Here is a 20,291-nt window from a genome sequence, read left to right on the forward strand (position 1 = left end):
GACTAAACAAGACAAAACAATCTGTCCTTTGCTTACACTCTGGCGAAAACAACAACAGCAATCACCTCTTTTCCTCTTTTTCCCCCAGACTAACCTGAGGGAGCTGTGCCCAGCCCCTGCCCCTTTCCCCCAGCAGGTGCAGGAGGGGAGCTCTGCCCCCAGCCCATGGAGACACTGAACACAAGGAGAGCTCCCTGCTGAGCACCACTGCAGGTTTAGGTTAGATATCAGGAAAAACTTCTTTACCGAAAGGGTTGTGAGGCATTGGGATGGGCTGCCCAGGGAAGTTGTGGAGTCACCACCCCTGGAGCTCTGTAAAAGACATTTAGATGTTGAGCTTAGTGATACGGTTTAGTGGAGGACTGGTTAGTGCTAGGTCAGAGGTTGGACTCAGTGATCTTGGAGGTCTCTTCCAACCTAGATGATTCTGTTATGGGTTCCCTGGAGCAGGAGGAGGCAAGGTGCATGCACACTGAGCCTCCCAGTGCTCAGCACCAGCACCAGATCCTTGCCACAACACTCTGATGGCTTTCAGAGGTACATTTTTGCACATGGGGAAGTGTTGCCATAAGAAAGGAGTGCAGAAAAAAAAACACCACTGCCTGCCCCTGCCTGCAGGATGCTCTCTGTGCCCACATCTGCAGCTGACCCTGAGATCTTGGCCCAAACCCTTGGTCTCCTGCTCTCCACCTGGCCAGGGAACCACATGAATCCCTTGATGCAAGCAGCTGCTGCAACACATTCAGGGCTCATCCAGCCTGGCACAAGCCCCCGGTGCTCAACAAACTCCTGTGACCCCACAAAATCCCACCTCAGGAGCTATCTCCAGCCTCGCCCCACTGCCCCAAGGTGACCAGACGCTCAACGCCTCTGCCCCATCCGCCTGTTCTCAGAGCAGAGAAAACCTGCTGGCAGAAGCAGCGATGCTTTAAAAATAGCCAGGCTGCTTGCTGAGAGATTTTGGATCAGAAATAGGATATTCTGACATTCCTCACAAGTGAAACGTTCTGAAAGAGGGCTGTGGCAACGGACCATCATAATTCATCTGGAGGGACCCCGTGGGGCAGCATCCATCCCTGGGATGGACAGAGCTGTCCCCTGCTCACTGGGACCGGGAGCCACCCATGGGGACAGGGAGCAGGGTGACAGTGGGGTGACACAGCCACCCAACACCCCTCGGGCTGTAAAGTGTCCCTCCCGGCTGGATGTAGTGTGCTTGGGGTTGAATTGGCCCAGAAAGGAATGGATTATCTCTCTTTTCTCAATGGAGAACTTAAATATGATTTCTACGGGAATATTTTGTGCAGAAAAGCCTCCGCATGTCAACTGCAGGAACTGAGTTTTTGTGCTGAAAGCACACCAAAGACGTGGGGGAGGCGCTGCCAGCTAGCTCTGATGTGGGGCTAGGATCCCTTCCCAACAAACCTCCACTTTCTGCCAATTTATCTACTAATCAATTCCATCTTTTAAATAATGAACTCATTTATGAAGATCTCGACTATGTCAAAAACCTGGTTTACTCCCTGATACACAAACTTCCCCATCGCAGAGACCTCCCAGCCCCCGGCCCCCCCAGCACCCCTGGCCAGGGCAGGATCTGGCCTTCTCAGCTCAGAGCCACATCTGCACTTTTGGATGGCTGCAGCTGATAGTTTAGTCTGAAAGTGGTTTCCTTTTCATTTATTAAAAAATAAATAAATAAAAAAAAATCAGTGTATTTGGCCCTGTTTGCTCTCTCCAATCCCCTGGCTGTGCCAGCTCTCTGGTGGCACTGGGGACAGTGCTGCTGAGCCCTGGGACAGCCGTTTGGGACAGATGACAAAACACCCTTCATCAGATTGCTGGGGCTCGAGGGGGGACTGCAAAAAGGACACTTAAACCTCCGAGCACTACATGACACGTCCCCAAACTGATGTGCCAAGGTGCAGCCCCAGCAGAAGCAGCCCTGGCCCCTTCAGGGGATGCCACCAGCTCCTCCACCCAGCCCTGCCCGTCCCCAGGGGCACCACCCGCTCCTGCTCCTCCTCACAGATGCTGCGAGGGACCTTGGGGCCTTACCCCATTGCCAAGGGCAAACCTGCAGGTTCTCAAAGTCTTGTGCAGATTAATTGGTTGGGGAGGTCCTTAACACGGTTCAGGAAGGTTGCACTGGCTCAGCTGTGCAGGTGGTGCAGCCAGCTCAGCCCCAGCCCCCTCCGGGAGCCGTGGGAATTGGGCAGAAATGTCTCCTTTTCACTACAATGAGATTTACAAACCTGCTTCCTGCAGAAATAAGCAGGGCAGCGCGTATCTGTCTCGGTACTCAGGAAATAAATACTGCAACCCTCCATGGATTGTTCAAGTGTTTTGGACTGGCAACGCTGCCACAAAGACTTAAAAATGAGCAAGTATCAAAACAGAGGGCTGTACAAAGAGGGATTTGGGTTTTACCACCTCCTAGCAATGAAGTTCCTGGGATTTCGGAGCCAGCGCCTCCTTTGCATTCCCAGGCAGAAACCCCACTGCAAAGCTTCCCCATCCACCTCCTGTGATCGTGGTGGGGACCAACGGGCTGGGACCTTCGGTGGCCTCCAGCCCCGCGGGGATTGCTCAGCTGGTGGGCACGGCAGAGTTCGAGCTGGGTAATTAGCGCTGCACTAATTACCATCATCGTGGGACAGCGGCAAGCTGTCAAGGTTGACGTGCGCTGAACAGAAGCTGGGTTTTGTCGCTGAGCTGCTCCCGTGAGTTCTGGGGTGGGAAAGGCAGGGGAGGAGGATGCTGTCGCAGATTTTTTTTCCCCCCAACCGACAGCCACAAGGGAGCAAAGCTTTTCAGCTGAGCGACCCATCGGAGGGGCTGCGGGTTGGGTTCATCCCTCGCACAATGAAGGGACGCTGGGGACAAGGAGTCCCCTTGCCAGCAGCTGGCAGAGAGGGGGTAACCTCACCGCCTGTCCCCAGCGGGGCCAAGGATGCTCGGCCTCTCACTGGGCTCTCCCACGCTCGCCCTGTGAGGTGAATGCAGGGCACGCGGCCAGCACGTTTTTTAAAAAGCAGGGAGCAGAGCACACACAAAAACCAACCTTGCGATGAGACGTGGGGAGCAGCCATCCACCCCCAGCGCGCAGCCCGGGGCGGATGAGGTTTGCCTTGGGGAAATGTTCCGTTCTGCTCGGGTTGGTGCTCTCCTTTCAACACGTCCCAGCCTGAGACTGCTGCTGAGAGCCAGGGCAATTTAGGGACAAAAAGCCCAACCTGTTCTGTGCACATTGTGGTTAATCACAGAATCACAGAATCACAGAATTTTCTAGGTTGGAAGAGACCTCAAGGTCATTGAGTCCAACCTCCAACCTAACGCTAACAGCCCTCCACTAAACCATATCCCTAAGCTGTACATCTAAGCGTCTTTTGAAGACTTCCAGGGATGGTGACTCCACCACTTCCCTGGGCATCAAATGTGGTTCACTGCGGAAGCCACCATCCCGTGCAGATGTCCCCATCCATCCGTGCCCCCGTCCCCTGGATGTGGTTGGGTGGGAAACAGCAAGGGGGGAACAACTCGGGGCATGCAGGAACTGAAGGTGCCTGGGAACCAAACACTGCCAAGGCTGCAGCAGCCTCCAGAACACAGCTCCTGGTAGGGATTTCTAAGCCAACAGTGACTAAGGCAGGTTCTGGAAGCCCCTACTTCCCCACCCGGTTAGGTAAAGGAAGAGCCTTGCTTTCCAGGAGCTGTCAGCAACCTCAGCTTGTATCCACCAGACCTCCAGCAAGCCCAGCGAGGACACCTCAGGACCAGCTCTCCTCTTCAGGACCAGCCCAGAGCACATTCAGCATCCTCCCTGGGGCAGCCCTGCAGCACCAGGAGCTGCCGATGGGCAGTGTGCTCAGCACCGAGCAGCAGAAACCCCGCAGAGATAGGGGCAAGCTCAAAGGACGGATGGAGCAGGCACCCCAAGAGCTCTCCAATGCAGCTGGGGCAGCAGCAGGTGCCAAGAGGCTCAGCCACAGCTTTGGCAGCTCCAGGCAGGGGGGGAGGCACCTGCATTTGGGCTGTGCCTCCTACCCCCAGCTCCCTGGTCCCACAGATGGGGATGCTGAGGCATGTCCCAGCTGTGCTGGATGGGGTTCCCAATCTTTCCTCCTCAAGCAACCTCAAACGACCCCAAAACCCTGAGGAATGAACGCCCCCCATCCTACAGGGGGGAGCAGGGCTGAGCCTTAATCACTCGCAGCTATCGATAGCAGAATTAACGCCAGCATCCCCTGCCCACCCAGGCCTGACATCAGCCCCATGGCTCTGCAGCGAGTTTGTGAGAGCAGAGATTGCTGTTTATATAGCACATACTGAACGTACACCGGGGGGGCCAGCTGCTTGGCCAGAGGAGGAGGAGAAGGAGGAGAGCGGCTATGTAAGCCCACGCAGTGGGGGCATCACCAGGCACCCGCTCAACAGCAGCAGACGGTGGCTTTCTTGCAAGAAACTCAAAGCCAGGGCCATGCCAGAGCCTGTCCCAACACGAGGAGGGGACAGAGCAGCCCCACGCTGCATCACAGCCCAGCCAACAGCCCTGGCTCACACCCAAGCCCCCGTGTCCCCCCAGGGATGCTGAATTTGGCCAGGGGTCTCCCAACAGCTCCAGGCGCCCGAGAGCAGCTGGAAGACGTCTGCCTGTGCTCAGACAGACACGGGCTGAGGCAAAGCAGCCGGGCTCACAGTGTTTATTTTCCCCCAGGCACGAGGCATACATCATCTCGCCCTGCTGCCCGCCGGGGTTTGTGCAGTTGTAAACCTGCAGCACGCAGACTGTCCATTACGCTGCTTGTCTAGAAAGTCCTCCCCAAAAGGAAAAGTGCATGTTTACCCTTCAAACCCTTTCCCAGCACACTGGAATTTAAAAGCAATGACTTTGACCCATTATGTGTGAAAAATAAGGATGCAAGTGGCACTGGCATCCCTGGCTGCAAGGAAGGCAGGGGTACCTGGCCGTATTAATTCTGGGCAGTGGTAATTTTGGGGGCTGCGGGCTGCCGGATCCACCCACAGCTGGACCCAACCTGCTGGCACAGAGAGAGGGCACTTCAATAAACAACAGGGAAAGTAGGAAATGAGGCTGTGTCTGGCCCGCTGCTAGAGGAAAGGTTTAAGTTTTTATAACTCGGCCTGATCTGAAAGGATTTTGCGTGGGGATGCTGCCAAACCTCTGGTGTGCGCTCCAGCTCACAGGATCACAAATAATGGCTAAAGGCAGCGGTCCTGGAAGCTGCTGGACGGTTTGGCTGAAATTTTTCAAACAATTCCCCATGAGGCAGGCGTACAACAAGCGTTCAACCCAAACGGCCAGAAGCGCCCTCGGGGATGCAGTGGGCTGTGTGTGTGCACCCCCCATGTCCCTGCACCCCCACAGCCCTGTCCTGGACAAAAGAACCAGAGGATTTGGGGGCAGGGGGCACTGCCATCTGGCAGACAAATGAGCAATGAGATCCTGCACTGGAAGGTGGTGCTCAGCGAGCTCAGGCAGGTGACAGAGTGGTTTCCAGCTGCGAAGGCAATTCTCACCCAGGAATGCGCCACCTTTGTCATTGTTCCCATTTTTTTTTGGTACAATAGGACATTTTTTTTGGTACAATAGGACTTTTTTTTTTCACATCACATAGGAAAATAAAAATGCTGCTTCACTGCAGAAACCACAGTGCATCATTCTCCCTTTATTTCTCCTCCTTTCTGCAGGGGAGAGGAGCTGACATCCCCCACCCACAGGTCCCACACCAATCCACCTCCCTAATAGCAGAGAGCACTGGGGGATGTCAGTGAGCCCGAAGGGCACATCCCCATCACCCCTCTGTGGGGCTGGGACCCCCGACCTCCCAGCAGAGCGCTCCCCCTCTGCAGCCCTGAGGGTTTCCAGCAGCTCCCACCCTTAGCACAAGCACCCTTTGTGCCCGACTGTCCCCCAGACCCAGGGGCTGGCTGTAGCAGGGTCACCAGAACGACCCTCACCCCATGCCCATATCCCTGCTGTCCCACATATTTCATTCTCTTACTTATTCTAAAGTACTCTGGGATAGGAGCTGCATTGTGAACATTTCCTGGCGGGCTCTGCCCTTTGCTGGAGGCTCTCGGAGCTCCTTCGAGCCTGAAATTTGTCGTTCACAGGGGCAAGCAGCCCCAGGGGGCCAGCACACAGCTGCTCTGTGGCAGGCGGTGACCCCTGTGTTCAGGCCACTTTGAGAGTGTGGTTTGGGGTCTTGTGAGGGGGAAAAAAAGCAATAAGGTCATATAACAGCACGATTGAGGACCCAGAGTAGTATGCATGCACTGGAGGGTCAGATGCAGATGACATGAGGAGTCCAGAACTGCTATTTCTGGGTCCTTAAGCAATTTGACTTGCAAACTTGTTAAGATTAGCATGATTTTGTAAGCTTGATATACACACAGAGACTGATGTGATCTATACAGTATAGAACATCAACTCTATACACACACAAACAGCACTAACTCCTTGCCATTCATACCTGATTTTACATATCTACATTAAATTTTTCACTTCCCAAGCCCACAAACACATCCTCACTACAAGCGCACCCCAGCGTAAGGCCCCAGATCCGAGGAGGTTGCTGCACGATGCTGGACGTGACATTTCAGAGCACCAGATCTCCAGGAGAATAAATTACTGAAAGACAACTTTCACCAGCCCTCGAGCAAGAAATGCCATCTGCAGGAGCCAAGCGCTGCATCTTCAGATGCCACTCATCCCTTAATTAAGCAGATTTTAATTGGGTGACTCTAAGCTTTAATTAATGGCAAATTGTTCATGCACATGCATTTTTGGGTTGCGCTGGCAGACGGAATTTTCCCGGTTTGGGGAGCTTTGTGTCTGGGGGCTGGGCTGCAGTTATGGTTCCTCCTCCTAAAACCCCGCATCCTGACCCCTGCGGGCACATCTGGGTGAGGGGGAGAGAAGGGAGAGGCTCAGCTGGGGCTGCGGCAACCCAAACGTGGGGAAATGTGCTCATGAGGGATGGGACCATGTCCCTGGTGCCCTGGGTCCGGCTCCCACCCATTTCTGGCACCCTCCGTCCTCCTGGGATCATTACTGAGCATCTGCTGGTGACAGCTGCAAGCACAACGCTGTTGACTGCTCAGTTCCCCTCCTGGATGGGCCACCTCCTGCTTTGACAGCCCAAAGCTCCCCGTGGGGCTTGGGAACTTCCAAACCGCCTTCTCCTGAGCACAAGCCATCTGAACCTTCCTCCAGATAAGAGCAAAGGAAGGGATGAGGGCTGGTACTGACCCCATGGTGGTGATGCTGCAGAACCACCAACTGCTCGCTCCCCTGACCCACGCAGAAGACCAACAGCCATTGCTCAGCCCTAAAACCACATGAAATCAGCCCAATGTGGGGCTGGGTACAAGGCAGGACCCCGTCAGCTGGGAAAGAGGGGGGAAAGCTGGAAGCTGAGGGTGCACAGGAGAAGCTGGGCACTGTGTAAGAGTGGAGGAGTTGTGGTTTATTGGGGTTGGGGGGGGGCACAGCAGGGGCACAGCCTCAGCCCAGAGAGCTGCCTTCTTCTGTGTGAAAGCCCCAGGAACCCATGTATTTGTGGCACCACACCCTGTTTCCTGCAGGGACCTGCAACACTTCAGAGCTGGCAAAAATCTGCCCAAGCCCATGACCCGCACCTGCACAGATGGCAGCAATCGAAGGTGAAGCCACACACCTGGCTGTCCCCAGGCTTCCTGGAGAGCCCTGCTCCCACCCTGCACACAGCCCCCTACCTCCCCGCAGTCGCTAACTCCCAGCTTCCTCGCTTCCACCCCAAAATCCCCCCGGTGCCTTATCCACGCTTGGATCTCGCTCCAATTTCAGCCACTGGAATGCGATTCCCAGCTCGGTTCCCAGGCTGTGGGCTGCATGGCAGCAGCCTCGCTTCCCAGCCAAGGTTCAAGCGGAGTTAAGCTCCGCTGAGATAACTCGGGGCTTTCCCTCTCCCAACCACATTCCCACCAACCAGGCTCCAGGGAAGCCTCCGGCACGCTCTGCCCTGGGCCAAACACGCATTTTTCGGGCAGGGGCTGTGCCGTTGGGGTCACCACCTCTGAGCAGGACCCATAGGCATTAGCACAAGGCAGGCAGGGTAACGTTTGTCTTACAAGCAGCCAGAGCTTCCTGCACAGCAAACATCTCTTTTATATCAGCGCGGTGGAAGTGCTCCCCCCAGCTCACCGCTGCCAGTGACACGTCCCAGCCCCACGCTCCAAATTTTGGAAGCTGCTCGCCTGAAGCCTCCACCCGGCCACCCAGTCCTGAGCCCCCTCCTATGGGGGGAGCCAGGACCCCGCTGACCCCCAGCCTGGACAGGAGCCTCTGGCACTGGGAAAGAAGGGGCCCAGCGCTCCCAAAAAGTTTCAGTGAAAGTTTCCCAACAGTGGCCAGGCGCAGAGGGGAAAGACGAGGGATGTGGAGACACCCTGCAGTGCCCCAAATTTGAGTTCCATGCCCACAGAGAGGAAAGACGAGGGATGTGGAGACATGTCACAGCACCCCAAATATAAGTTTCATGCCTGCACAGACACGTTACGTTCTGTTACACGTATGTTGTGTTGTGTTACACACCCAGGGAGCCCTGCACACTCCGGCTGCCCTGCTCCTGCAGCAAGACCACCACCGCGCCCCCCTCCAGCACTGTCCTGCCACCGAGACCCCTGGAGCCACACTGAGCCCCCCCACATTCACTCCCCATTAACTGCAGCCCCCCAGGGACATGCCTGCCAGCCCCCCAGCTCCCCCCGTCCCAGCACCAGCCGCGACCCGGGACGGTGGGAGGTGGGACCCCCCCCCCAAGCACCCAGGACCCCCGAGTACCGGGCCGGGAGGGCAGCCCCGATACTGCAGGAGGGGACGAGCCACACTGCCGTGCCCGGGGCTGCAATCCTGGTTGAACAGTGCATCCTAGCGGACACCGCCTCGCCTCCTCTCCCGGAGCATCCCCACCGGCCGGCGGGGAGCGTGGGGAGCGGGGACCCCCGGGCGAGCCTCCCTTTGCTCCCCCCCTCCTCCTCCGCCTCCCATCCCACCCCCGGGGGGGGGAACAGCTCCTACCTGGGTGCATCCCAGAGCCCGTCTCGGGGGGCTCCAGCCCCGCTGCTCCCAGGGGCAGGGCGCAGAGCAGCGCCAGAGCCAGCGCCCCGCAGCGCATCGTGCGCCCCGGCCCCGGCCCCGCTCCCGGCACGGCGCATCCCGGCCCCGCCGCCCCCGCCCCCGCCCCGCCCCGCGGGACCCCCGCAGGGAGGGGAGGGCGGGGGGGGGACACCCGACACCCTCCCCTCCCTCCACCCCCCCCCCCGGCACACGGAGGGGGGGGGGGGGGACACGCGTAACCCCTCCCCCGCCTGCACTGCCGGGCCGTGCACACGCAGCCGGGGGCGCAGGGGTTAATGATGCCCCCCCCCCCCCTCCATCGGGTGTTTTGGGCAGCGTTGGGAAAGGAAACTGCACACCCCCCCCCAAAAATAAATAAATAAATAAATAATAATAATAAAAAAACAACCCACAAATGTTGATGCAGCTGTTACTGGGGTGTTTATCCCCAATAAATAGCATTTGGGGCTGGGGGAAGGACCCCAACCCTCCTGCCAGAGCTGTTCTCGTATCTTCAGGGTTCCACCCCCCCTCTCCTCGCCCCCTTCTTGGCATTGCAGGGGTTAAACCCGCCCCCCCCCCATGCTGGGGGCTTCGAGGAGCTCGGTGGCTGCGATGGGCACCCACAGGGCACTGCCACCCCCCTGCTGCACCAGCCACATCCAAAGGGCATCAGGGCGGGAGGTGTTGGTGGGCAGGTGCCCCCCGAGTGAGTTTGCCCCATAAATGCCACAGGTGGTGGCTCTGCATCACTCAGCCCCATGCCCCCACTGCATGTCCTGCTCCTCTGTCCCCACGTTGTGTCCCCAGGTCGTGCCCTGCTCCTGTCCCCACCTCCCAGCCCTTCCCCTGCTGTGCACCGAGGGCATCCCAGAGACGAAGGTCAGAAACACTCAAGGAGCCACTTGCTTTGCAGCACAGAGGGTTTTATTCACCAAGAACATGTGATACGGGTTTGGCTTTTCCATCTCAGGTGTTGCTGAGTCCCATCGATCTCCACAGCTGTGACCTTCTGGCCCTGCAGAAATTCTCCTGCTGCGTTTCTTGTCCGCCCTGCAGCAGCGCTCTATGGGGGATGTGCAACCTGCCTCGCAATGCAGAGGCTCTGCCCTTTGTTCCTTTCCCATACTGACATCCCGCTGCAGCAGCAGTTTTTAGGTGGATCACCTGCACACCCATGCCTTTTAAATACTCTCCAACAGGAGGAAAAAAAAAAAAAAAAAAAGATAAAAACTTGTGAAAGAAATACATTTACCCTGCCACAACCCCGACTGCTCAGCAGCACCTTTTCATGCAGATGATCACTTTGCTGAACCCAGTGACACAACCTCACCCGCTCCCTTCCTCGGAAAAGGAAAAGGGGGCTTTGCCCCCGGTGGGCACAGCTGAGCAGGGACGGTGCCTCCGCCCCGCTTGTGCTGGGCTGGGTATGGAGGAGGCTGCCAGGAAGAGAGCAATAATAAAAACAGATGTAGACAAAGCCAGTGCTGGGATATTCTGTTTCAGAGCAATCACAGAAAGTGGAGACAAGAACAAAATGAACAAGGTACAGTCAGTGATATGTTTTTCTTGGACTTATCACAGCTCTGCTCCATCAGCGTTTGTCAGTGTGTCCTCTACAGGTGCAGGAGCTCTGTCCTGCTGTTTCCATCCATTGGCTCAGGAGATGTTTTGTTCTGGCCTCCTGTCCCAAACAGCCTCAGAGTGCTGCTCCCTCGCCTCAGAGCTTCCCCAAATATCCGCATGGCGTTATCGGAGCCCCCTCCTCCATGGCAGCACAGAGCTCCTTGCAGCCATCGCCATAGATCAGTCCCGGACCTTCTTCGTTGTTCTTATTGCTTCTTTGAATCGCCTCCAGTTAACCAAAATGCCTGTTAGTGAGATGCCAAATTCCCAGTGTTGCCTCAGTAGCACCCCACTAGGAGCCTGTGAATGCACAAAAACCACACAAGCTCCGGGGATTTTAAACACCGAGATGTGAAGGAAGCAGGAACCCGTGCGGGAGCCTTTGTCCTCATTCTGCACTCGCTTGCTGGTGACCCTGGGCAACTTGGTCTCCTGAAGGTGCCTCTGTTTCCTTTCTTAATCGAATGAAGATGCTAAACCAGCCTCTTTTGCAAAATATTTGGGGACATGCTGAGGGAAAACATTAAGCAAAAGGTTGTTATTACCATCAGGCACTTCTGTATCGTACTTCCCACGGCTCCAAGAACACCAGGACCTGGGGCTGTTTGAGAGGGATGAATCTGAGCCAGCTGCTGGGACGGGCAATTTGTCACCTTGGGGTCTTTGGCACCCACTGCACACGGGGCTGGACCAGGGACTCGGACGGGTGGCACGGGGCTCTCCTGCTCCCGGCGCACAAAAGGCCAGGCGAGCCCTGGGCCCAGATGTGTGCAGCTCTCACCCGCAGCTTTCTGCATCCTCAGGCAAATGTCTCAGGGAACGACCTCTACGAGCAGTGAGGGGCCGTGAATCAGCCCTTTTCCTCTTCTGTTCCCTAGAAAGCAGAAAAGGCCTGAAAATGCTACCCCCTAATGGCAAGACGAGGTGTGGGGATTGGGAAATGCTGCTCCACAGCCCGGATTCTGTCTGCAGGGCTAGAGCGGCTACCGGGGGCTGAAACAGCAGCAAGGTGTGCCTCTGGGGACAGACCCCACACAAACCTGCTCACAAGTGCACATCAAGGGCGTTACACTGGTTCTGAGCCCCAGTGGCCTGCAAGACGTTCACCAGAGTGAAAATACGGTCCAAGGCCTGTTGCTTCCCACCAGAACAAACACAGGGCCACTTAGCAGAGTCCTGATGGACTCCAAACCATTTGTTCCAGCTCCCTCCCATGCCTCAGCCGTGGGAGATGCTCCAGGGAGGGCAGGGTCCCTGCCTCTCCAGCCCCTCGCCCCAGCACCAGCAGTGCCCGGAGCGGCAGCGGGGTGTGCTGCTGCCAGGCTCTCGTGGGCTGAGGGAATGAGGCTTGTACATAGTAAAGATGATTAAAAACAAATTAAAAGCCCCCGAAAGGTTTTCAAGATTTGGAGATGCACATAGGATTGTAAACTGGTGTTGGAAATCCTGTGTGATGTGCATCTGGAAGGCAGAGGTTGCTGCTGACCCCAGGCAGCTTCCAGCTCCCCGAAGGCTGTGGGGCGCTGACCCCAGGGCTATAGTTGGGATGCAGGCTGATGCTCAGGTCTTGCACCATTTCTCAGACCTTTCCTTGCTCAGACACATTCAGAAATCTCCATTTCTCCTGTTTGGGGTGACTAAAAAAAAAAATAAAAAAAAATAAAAAATAAAAATCCTACAGTTCACCCCTGTGCTCTGCTTTTCCCAGCTCCAAAGGAACCCAGACCCCGCACAGCCCAGGGTAACAGCAAAGAGAAGTTCCTCTGCTCCAAACTTTGTCAGTAACTTGCTGTGGGACCTCAAGCAAAACCATTTTTCCCATGCTACAGCCTGACCTGTTGATTGAGAGGGAAAAGACCGTGTCCTTGCTATACACGTGGCCCATGAATCTCAGGTGGGACCTCGAGTGGTCTCATCACAGCAAAGATGTAACAAGAGAGGAGAAGCTAGACTAGACCTTGGGCTCTGAAAAACACCGAAAAATGCAAAAATGCAATGCTCTTTCTTCTTCCTGTGCTCCCCAACTCCTAGTAATTATTTTTTTTTTCCAATACCGGAGTGTTCCTGGAGTTGTCAGAAGTGTCATGGCTGCAGACCCTGGTGAGGGAGATTCACACAGTGCTCATCCTGGGTAAGAAATAAGAAGGTTATCCAGATGCCAGAAGAAATGTTCCTTCCTCATGTGCCACCAGCCCTGGAGTTTGCCTTCCTCTCAGTGCAAGCCTCAGTAGCAGGAACTTCAAGGTCCTCTCAGCAAGAAAACTGTTATTACTCTTATTACCTATTTTTTACCAGGTGCTGCAGTACGTTAGACACTCAGCAGCCCCACGTGCTGCTGATTCCTTGCCCGTGCCTATCCAAGGTAGCACCAAAAATCCTTGCTGGGAAAAGGAAAGTTTTAGTAAGGGTTAATGCCAAAGGCCTTGCCAGCATTTGTGCACCTCAACAAGAGAAACATCCCTCTGTTAACATCCTCCTGCAAGCTGCAGGAATCAATCACTGCTAGTTGCTTTTTTTTGGTTTTTTTTTGGTTTTTTTTTTTTTGGAAACCCTCAATTAAATGATGCAATTTTGCTGCCTGTTGGACTCCAGGAGTCGTAACCTCCACACTGGATCCACCCTGCAAAGGCAAATTTGCCAGCAGCTCCCTACTCAAACCGAGCATCTGCAGGGCAACACCCACAGGCACGGCCAATTGCTCACGGCATCCCAATTCGGCACCGAATCCGCTTTCACTCCGGATTTCACAGGCTGCCACTGGAGGTGGTGGCAAAGGCAAGCTTCGGTCGGAGGCTGCGCTCAGGATGGCGGGCTCCCGGTCACCAGGCACACTGCACACACCGTCTTTGAATTTGTAAGGTTTTTTGCTAAGTTTTTATTTTAATTCAAGGACTTTGCTTCATACAAAATGTAATTGTAGAAACAACTGCAGAATTCAAAGTTTGGCTGATAAATATTACTCAGGCAGCAAACTAGGCAATCACAGAACCTTTTTTTTCTCTTTTTTTCCTTTTTTTTTTTTGGGCAAAGTTCCAGTTGTGTTGCATGGTTGGAACTTTTGTAATTTTTAACACTGTTTTTTTAAATATAAAGTTTTGCAACAAACCCCCAATTTATATCAAATATAATTAAAAATTAACAACTGATGAATACATTGTATCAAAAAAGTACGAAGATAAACATTTTCCATGCACATACTTTTTATATATATGTATATATGTATATATTTTACATGCAAACATTACTTATTCAAAGTACAGCCACTACGAGACTGGTTCTGGATGCAGAAAAACTGATCGGTGCAATTCAAGTTTGGCAACTCACTATGAGGATTCTTGGAAATATGATGTATGCATTTAAGAGACAGCAGAGAGGCTGTAAAAATAGAGGAAAAAGGGTTATATGAACAACCGTGGTCAGGCTTGACTGTCACCGTCAGCGTTTGAAGCAACGCCTACGAGGCGGGTGGAGGATTGGACAACTGGAGCTTCTTCTTCGTGTTCTGCATGAGGACTGAAGTGATCCCACGCCATCGCTGGGCTGTGCGCTTCCAGGGGGGGATTAGTGAGGGGCTGGGGGGTCTGAGGTCTAAAACGCTGGGGGAAGGGGCAAGGCAGAGGGGAGAAAAGGCAAAATTGTTGGGTACAGAAAGACATCTCTTTCGCTTTCCGGTGTGGGTACAATGTTTGCATGCACTGTCAGAGAGATTGCGTTTTCCCTCTCCCTCCTTGGAGTGAAATAGTAATGTTTCCTTTAAAATTTCAAATAAAGTGTTTGTGCCTTCATATAAGGAAAATGTATAAAACATTTGGTCACAATCATGCTGAAGCCTGAAACAGGAAGATCCAGCAGATAAAGCTACAGAATGGATGAAGGTCTTTCTGACTGTCAGTGGTGTGGATGTGTTTCCTTACGTGTCATCTTGTTGCATAGCCCTCCGTTTGCAAATTACAGCCATTACCCATAGCGGACCTCTGGCTACCGCACTTCCTTTATTCAAAGTGCACATAAATACAGAGACAGAGATAGAGACAGGAGTTATCCTTTAGCAGAATCCAGGGATGAGATCGGCCAGAGATTATCATTTAGTAACGGAACAAAAAACACGCAACGAAAACGCAACAGGTTGAATTTTCTCAACAGAAAAGCTACAGGAGATGTGAAGAACCACCCTACAGCAGACTGCTCCCCGTGGGAGGCCGGAGGACTTTGCCGAGAGCATCAGCGACCTCCTGAGCATTTTGGCAGCATTCCCTGAAACCCCCCTCTTGGCCAAACCTATCACCAGGGCCCACCGGGATCTCCCCCTGGTTTAAGTGATCGCTTTGCCTTGAGAAGTTTCACAGTTCTGGGGCTTGGTAGAGCCTCCCACAGAATGCATCTGTCCAGTCCTTTCCTCTTTCCTGTCACTGTTTTGGGCAAAGTGCTGTACCAGCACCTCCCACCCCTCCTCCTCTAACTTTCTGCCAGCGTACCATGCGTCTTCTGGCCTCCCTGTGCCCCAAATTAGCCCTACATCAAAGTTCATCAAAGCCACGGACACCGTGTCCTGCCCAGGCTTTTCTTTTGGCGCTTCCTCCCTGCCGGCATGTCATCTTTGCCTCTTCCCCAGGCTCAAAGTGCAGAAATCCACACGTGCAACAAAATAAAGAAATCGTCCAACACAAAAGTCATTGCAAGAACACAGAAATCTCATCCCTGAGAATCAGAGTTAGAGGTTTTGCTTTTTCATTTCATTTTTTTTTTTTTTTGTTTTTTCTCTTTTGAACAGGCAATAAAAACAAGACTCTCTCCATCTGCCCCCAACACAAACGACGCACCACGGGACACGGCCGCAGCTCTCGCAGCCCGACTACGACTAGACATGCAGTGCGAAAGATGCTTCTCCTCCTGCAGGAGCACCGCTGCAAACGCTGCGCCGCCACCCCTGCACCTCTCCCACCAGGACACCAGTCAACGAGCAAAGGCCAGCTTCTTCTGCTGCACTTACACCCCTCCCGCTCCCAACAATTAAATTATAATAAATAAAAACAAAAAAGGCCAACAAAACCCAAACCAACCCCAAAGTGTGTTTGCCTTCCCCACTGTCAGCTTCCAGCCCTGTGTGGGGGCAGCCGAGCCGAGCGGCTCCTCCGGGCGCTGCCCCTGCCCCCCGCGCTCCCCCAGGTCTGAAGCGAGAGGTTTGCATCGTCGCTGTGAAAGATTTCAAAGGTTAGGCACTTAGTAGTGAACAACTGGAGCATTCGGTAGAAACGGTGGGACCTGGAATGACAATTGGACTGATTCTCTACATAAAGAGTAATTTTTTTCTTTCTTTTTCTTTTTTTTTTACTGTACAATTTACAAAAATGCACACAATGAAAAGTTAAAGTTCTATCTAATAGCTTGATATAAAACCAATAACATTTCTTCTTCTCACCCCTACACTTTTTCCTTTTTTTTTTTTCCTGTTTTTCAGGTTTTCTTTTTTTTTTTTTTTTTTTTTTTTTTTTTTTTTTTGCTAAATCAAGCTTATATTGTAAACAAGACAAAACAGTGAGGGCGTGTTGCAGTCGACAGGAGAGAGGGACGGGAAGAAAAGTCTCAGCAGCAAGGAAGCAGTCCTGACGAAGGGGCTCTCGGGTGGCTTTCTGGTGGCTGGGTGGGAAGGACCCGAAGTGGCGATGAGCGTGAGGGGGCCACGCAGCGGCGGGGGCAAAGCAGCGAGTTCCTGGCTCGGCTGGGAAGGGGCGCTGCGGCTGAACATCAAGTCCCAACGGACCGTCCTTTGTTCCGATCTGCGGGTTGTTTTTTTTTCCTCCTCTCCCAGTTCCTTAGGTAGATCTCTTCCCTCTCGGCGGTGAACGAGATAAAACGCGGGGTCAAGCTTTGTTCGCCGGTGTCCGTTTTTGCAACCCCGACTCCCACCCTGGCTGGGGCGGGGAGAAAAATAAAATAAAAAAATAAAGAAATAGCCCAACCAAAACGGTGCCAAGCCCGAAAAGGATGGACGGCCTGCTCGTCCGCCGTCGTGGCTCCTCGCGTGCCTCGCAGGTTTGGCATCTGGTGCACGTCTTTGAAGGCAGCAGGGAGGTGGGCGAGAAGGGGGGAGAGATGCACTGCCCCCCAGGAGGGAGCCTTCTTCCTTGGTATATTTTAGTGGGGGGAAAAAAAAAAAAAAAAAAGGAAAATAGAAAAAAAATAAGAAAACAAAAAAGGGCAGGAGAGAGGCTGCACAAGTGTCTCCGGAGGTCTCGGAGCGGGGCAGAGCAGTTCTGGCGGCGGGGGCTGCCCCCAGGCACCGCGTGTCTGAGCGCACAGCCTTCCAGATGATAAAACTCATCGACTTTGCACGCCTCCGAGGGCTTCGCCGTGCCGCTAGCACCAGTCGTCCTCGTCGGCTTCGTGGTAGTAGCTCCGTCCCCGGGCACCAGTGCCGGGGCCCGTGTTGAGCCCCAGCGTGTAGTGGTAGCCGTTGGGCACCCGGCGGGCTTGGTGAGACTGGGAGGTCAAGGAGGAGACGTAAGAAGTCCTGGAGGAACGCCCCGAGTTGGTGGCCACCGCCTCCTCGAAGGTGAGCGTGTCCTCGGGCGCCGCGCCGCAGGGGCTGTCGGCGGCGTCGCGGTGGCCCAGGTAGGGGTCGGAGCCGATGCGGGCCACCGCGGCCGGGGGCGGCTGCTGGTCCCCCCGCAGCAGCGCGTTGTGCTCGGACAGACCGCGGCTCAGGCGTCCCGGGGAGAAAGGGGGCAGGCCGCCCGGGGAGGTGGTGAAGTGGACGGGCGAGGAGTTGGCGGTCTTGTAAGTGATGCTGGGGCGTGGGGTCAGGGGGGTCTGCGGGAGCTGCCTCCGACCCCGGCAGGGGGTACTAGCACCAGATGTCGACAGCAAGGGGCTCCCGTTAACCGAACCACTGCCCTAGATAAAAATTGGAACAGAGCAAATGAAAAAAAATAAAAAAAAGGGAAACGCCGGACGAACACAAAGGCAGGCAGGTGTAAAACAGAAGGAGAAGCGACAGGGGGGAGAGACAAGTCACAAGAGGAAAGAGAAGCAAAAAAAGAGAGAGTTTAGACACGCACAGTCAGGGGAAGGAGGTTCTCGAGAAATAATCAAACAAGAGATGTGAAGAGCTGGAGAACTAAGGGTCTGCGAGGAGCAGGTAGGGACAGAAACGATCAGAGCATCGGTAGGACGCAAACTGGCAGACGGCTCCAACAGCAGGGGACACTGCCCGGGGGGAAGGAACCCACAGCACACACAGTCCCGACATGCCCCTTACCTCAGCAATGCCGTGGGCAGCTCAAAAACCTGCTGTTTTTTTATTTATTTATTTATTTTATTTTTTGGCAAACACAATTTTGCAAAATTGCACTCTCTGCTTTGGGGCAATTTTTTGCTTGACTCTTCACCTGATGGATGTGAGTGCTGATGCTGGGGATCATTTCTGTGCTCAAAATTGGACAAAGTAGGAGGAGGATTTGGGGACTGTCTTTTTTTTTTTCATAGTTTTAGGAATAAAAAGCATTTTGATTAAATACTTCCTGAAGAAACAGCAATAAAAAGATTTTTGGATAGGCTTTGGCTTTAACAAGAGGGCTCCCTAAAGAAAAATCCTGAAAAAATGTGTTCACCTTCTTCTTGTTAACATTACACCTGTACTATCTGAATGGTAGAAGAGACCGGCAGCTGCCTGCATTGTTAACAGTGGTGCATGGGCATGAACTAAGCTACAACAAGGAAGAAAAGTGCCCTGAGTGAGAGGAGCAGCCCTTGTTTGGCATTTCTGTCCACCTTCTGCCTGGGCAGGGCATGAACAGCTCTGGGAGCACATTTTAAAAATCCCTTCACCCTTTCTGCTACAGCCCCATGGTCTCAGCCAAGCTTTCCCCATGGTGGTGGAGGTGAGGGAGATGCTCACCACCACATGGTGACCTAAACTGTCCGAGGGAGGAAGCCCAAATCTTTCCAGAGCTCTGAGGCTCAAAATAAAATACTTACCAAAAAAAAAACCAAATAATTAAAATCATACATGCTATTTAAAATTCTGGTAAACCAAGCATGTAAGAGAGCCCCTCCTGAGCTTTGCGGATTGATCTGTCACCAGGGGAACAGGACTTATTCTCAAGAAATAAAAAGAGATAAATAAATGTACCTGTTCCACAATACAGAACACTACAGGACAGCTCTGAGGCCCACACATCAGCAGCTGGAGCCTGACACCGCTGACACCACTGACATGAGCAAACCCAGCTGAAATCAGGGGTTCGGCTGCCTGCAGCCCCTGTGCTCGCATGGCCATGGCAAGGATTTATCCTACAGTCACCAAGTGCTTGTGCCACTGGGCAGGTGCTGGGGGAGCGGGCCAGCTCGGCTGCCCAACAGGGCATCCCTCACCACACTTCCAGCCTGCCTGGGCTCACGGATATTATTTTCCACCAGCAGCAAGCCCAGACAAGGCTCGGGCCTTCCAGGTCGCTGCACTGAACCTGTTAGCAAGGGAATCACTGAGCGGGGGCTCTGCGAGAGGCACTGAGTCACTCCGTGGGTGGCTGGTAAAAAGCCATCAAGCCGTGTTTCCATCCCTGTCCTGCACCTGAAGCAGCAAGCAGGATCTTTGCAGCAGGGACTGTTGTGACAGGACAGGGGACACTGGCTTTGAGCTGAAAGAGGCTAGGTTTTGGTTGGGGATAAGGGGAAGTTTTTCACAGTGAGGGTGTTAAGACACTGGAACAAGGCGCACAGAGAAGCTGTGCATCATTAGAAGTGTCCAAAGTCCTTTGAGCAGCCTGGCCTGGTGAAAGATGTCCCTGGCCACGGCAGGGGCTAGGACTGGGTGACCTGTAAGGGTTCCTTCCAGCCCAACCCATCCTACAGTAAGACCTCGAAGGCTTTACCTCCCACTGCCCGTCTCCTTTATCTTAAACAAACCCCAGAAGAGGTGTGCGGGTCCCTGGCAGACCCCAGGGCTCTCCTCGCAGCCCGTGCCCCCTCACCTGTCTGTGCGGGCCTTGCTCGGGCCCCCCGTTGGGCGAGGTGGGCCTGCTCTGATCAGCAGACTTGGGCTGGGAGCGGTCCCGGCTGCCGTAGCGGTCGCAGGAGTAGAAGCGCTGCTTTTCGGAGGAGGAGGAGGAGTGCTGCTTCCTCTCCTGGGACCGGCCGCGCTCCTGCTTCTTGTCCTTGGAAGAAGACTCACCGTGCTGGGCCACTGGAAGGAGAATGTTGGTCGGGGGTCACCAACACGCTCCTTCCACGGGGACGGGACCCCAAATCGCACCAAGTGCCCACCCCGAAGGGAGGAGGAGGACAAATCCCTGCTAAAGGCAAAGCTCGTACCGGCTTCCCCATCGGCCAGCTGGTGTGGGGACCTGTCCAAGGACTTCTGCTTCTTCTCTTTCCGCCGGTGGCAGCGGTGGTGGTGGTGGTGGTGCACCTGGTCGGTCGGCATGCGCTCCAGGGAGTACTCGTAGAGGTGCATGGCGTGCGGGCGCTGCGGGGTCAGCGTGGAGATGGAGCGCTTCATGGGGCTCGTGTCCGGGATGGGCTGCGAGGGACAGGGGCACAG

The 20,291-nt window shown here is 54.3% G+C and overlaps 2 protein-coding genes across 17 annotated transcripts in view; both read right to left on the bottom strand.

Annotated features, from left to right (window-relative positions):
- Positions 1 to 9,192, bottom strand: part of LOC311421918 (uncharacterized protein) — a 72,592-nt gene extending 63,400 nt beyond the window's left edge. For all 3 annotated transcript variants that reach the window (XM_084494367.1, XM_084494366.1, XM_084494369.1), the window contains exon 1: positions 9,086 to 9,192. In XM_084494367.1, the coding sequence (XP_084350493.1) occupies positions 9,086 to 9,182 (97 nt within the window). In that variant the 5' untranslated portion in view covers positions 9,183 to 9,192. The remainder of the gene's footprint in view (positions 1 to 9,085) is intronic.
- Positions 9,193 to 13,717: 4,525 nt separating this feature from the next.
- The window catches only part of CACNA1B (calcium voltage-gated channel subunit alpha1 B), a 302,614-nt gene continuing 296,040 nt past the window's right edge, over positions 13,718 to 20,291 (bottom strand). For all 14 annotated transcript variants that reach the window (XM_084494378.1, XM_084494376.1, XM_084494371.1 and 11 more), the window contains 3 exons: positions 20,063 to 20,270; positions 19,723 to 19,934; positions 13,718 to 17,644 (listed from right to left, as the gene is read on the bottom strand). In XM_084494378.1, coding sequence (XP_084350504.1) covers positions 17,108 to 17,644; positions 19,723 to 19,934; positions 20,063 to 20,270 — 957 coding nt within the window. In that variant the 3' untranslated portion in view covers positions 13,718 to 17,107. The remainder of the gene's footprint in view (positions 17,645 to 19,722; positions 19,935 to 20,062; positions 20,271 to 20,291) is intronic.

This window comes from Aythya ferina (genome assembly GCF_964211825.1).
Source record: "Aythya ferina genome assembly, chromosome: 20".
Taxonomy (NCBI): Eukaryota; Metazoa; Chordata; class Aves; order Anseriformes; family Anatidae; genus Aythya; species Aythya ferina.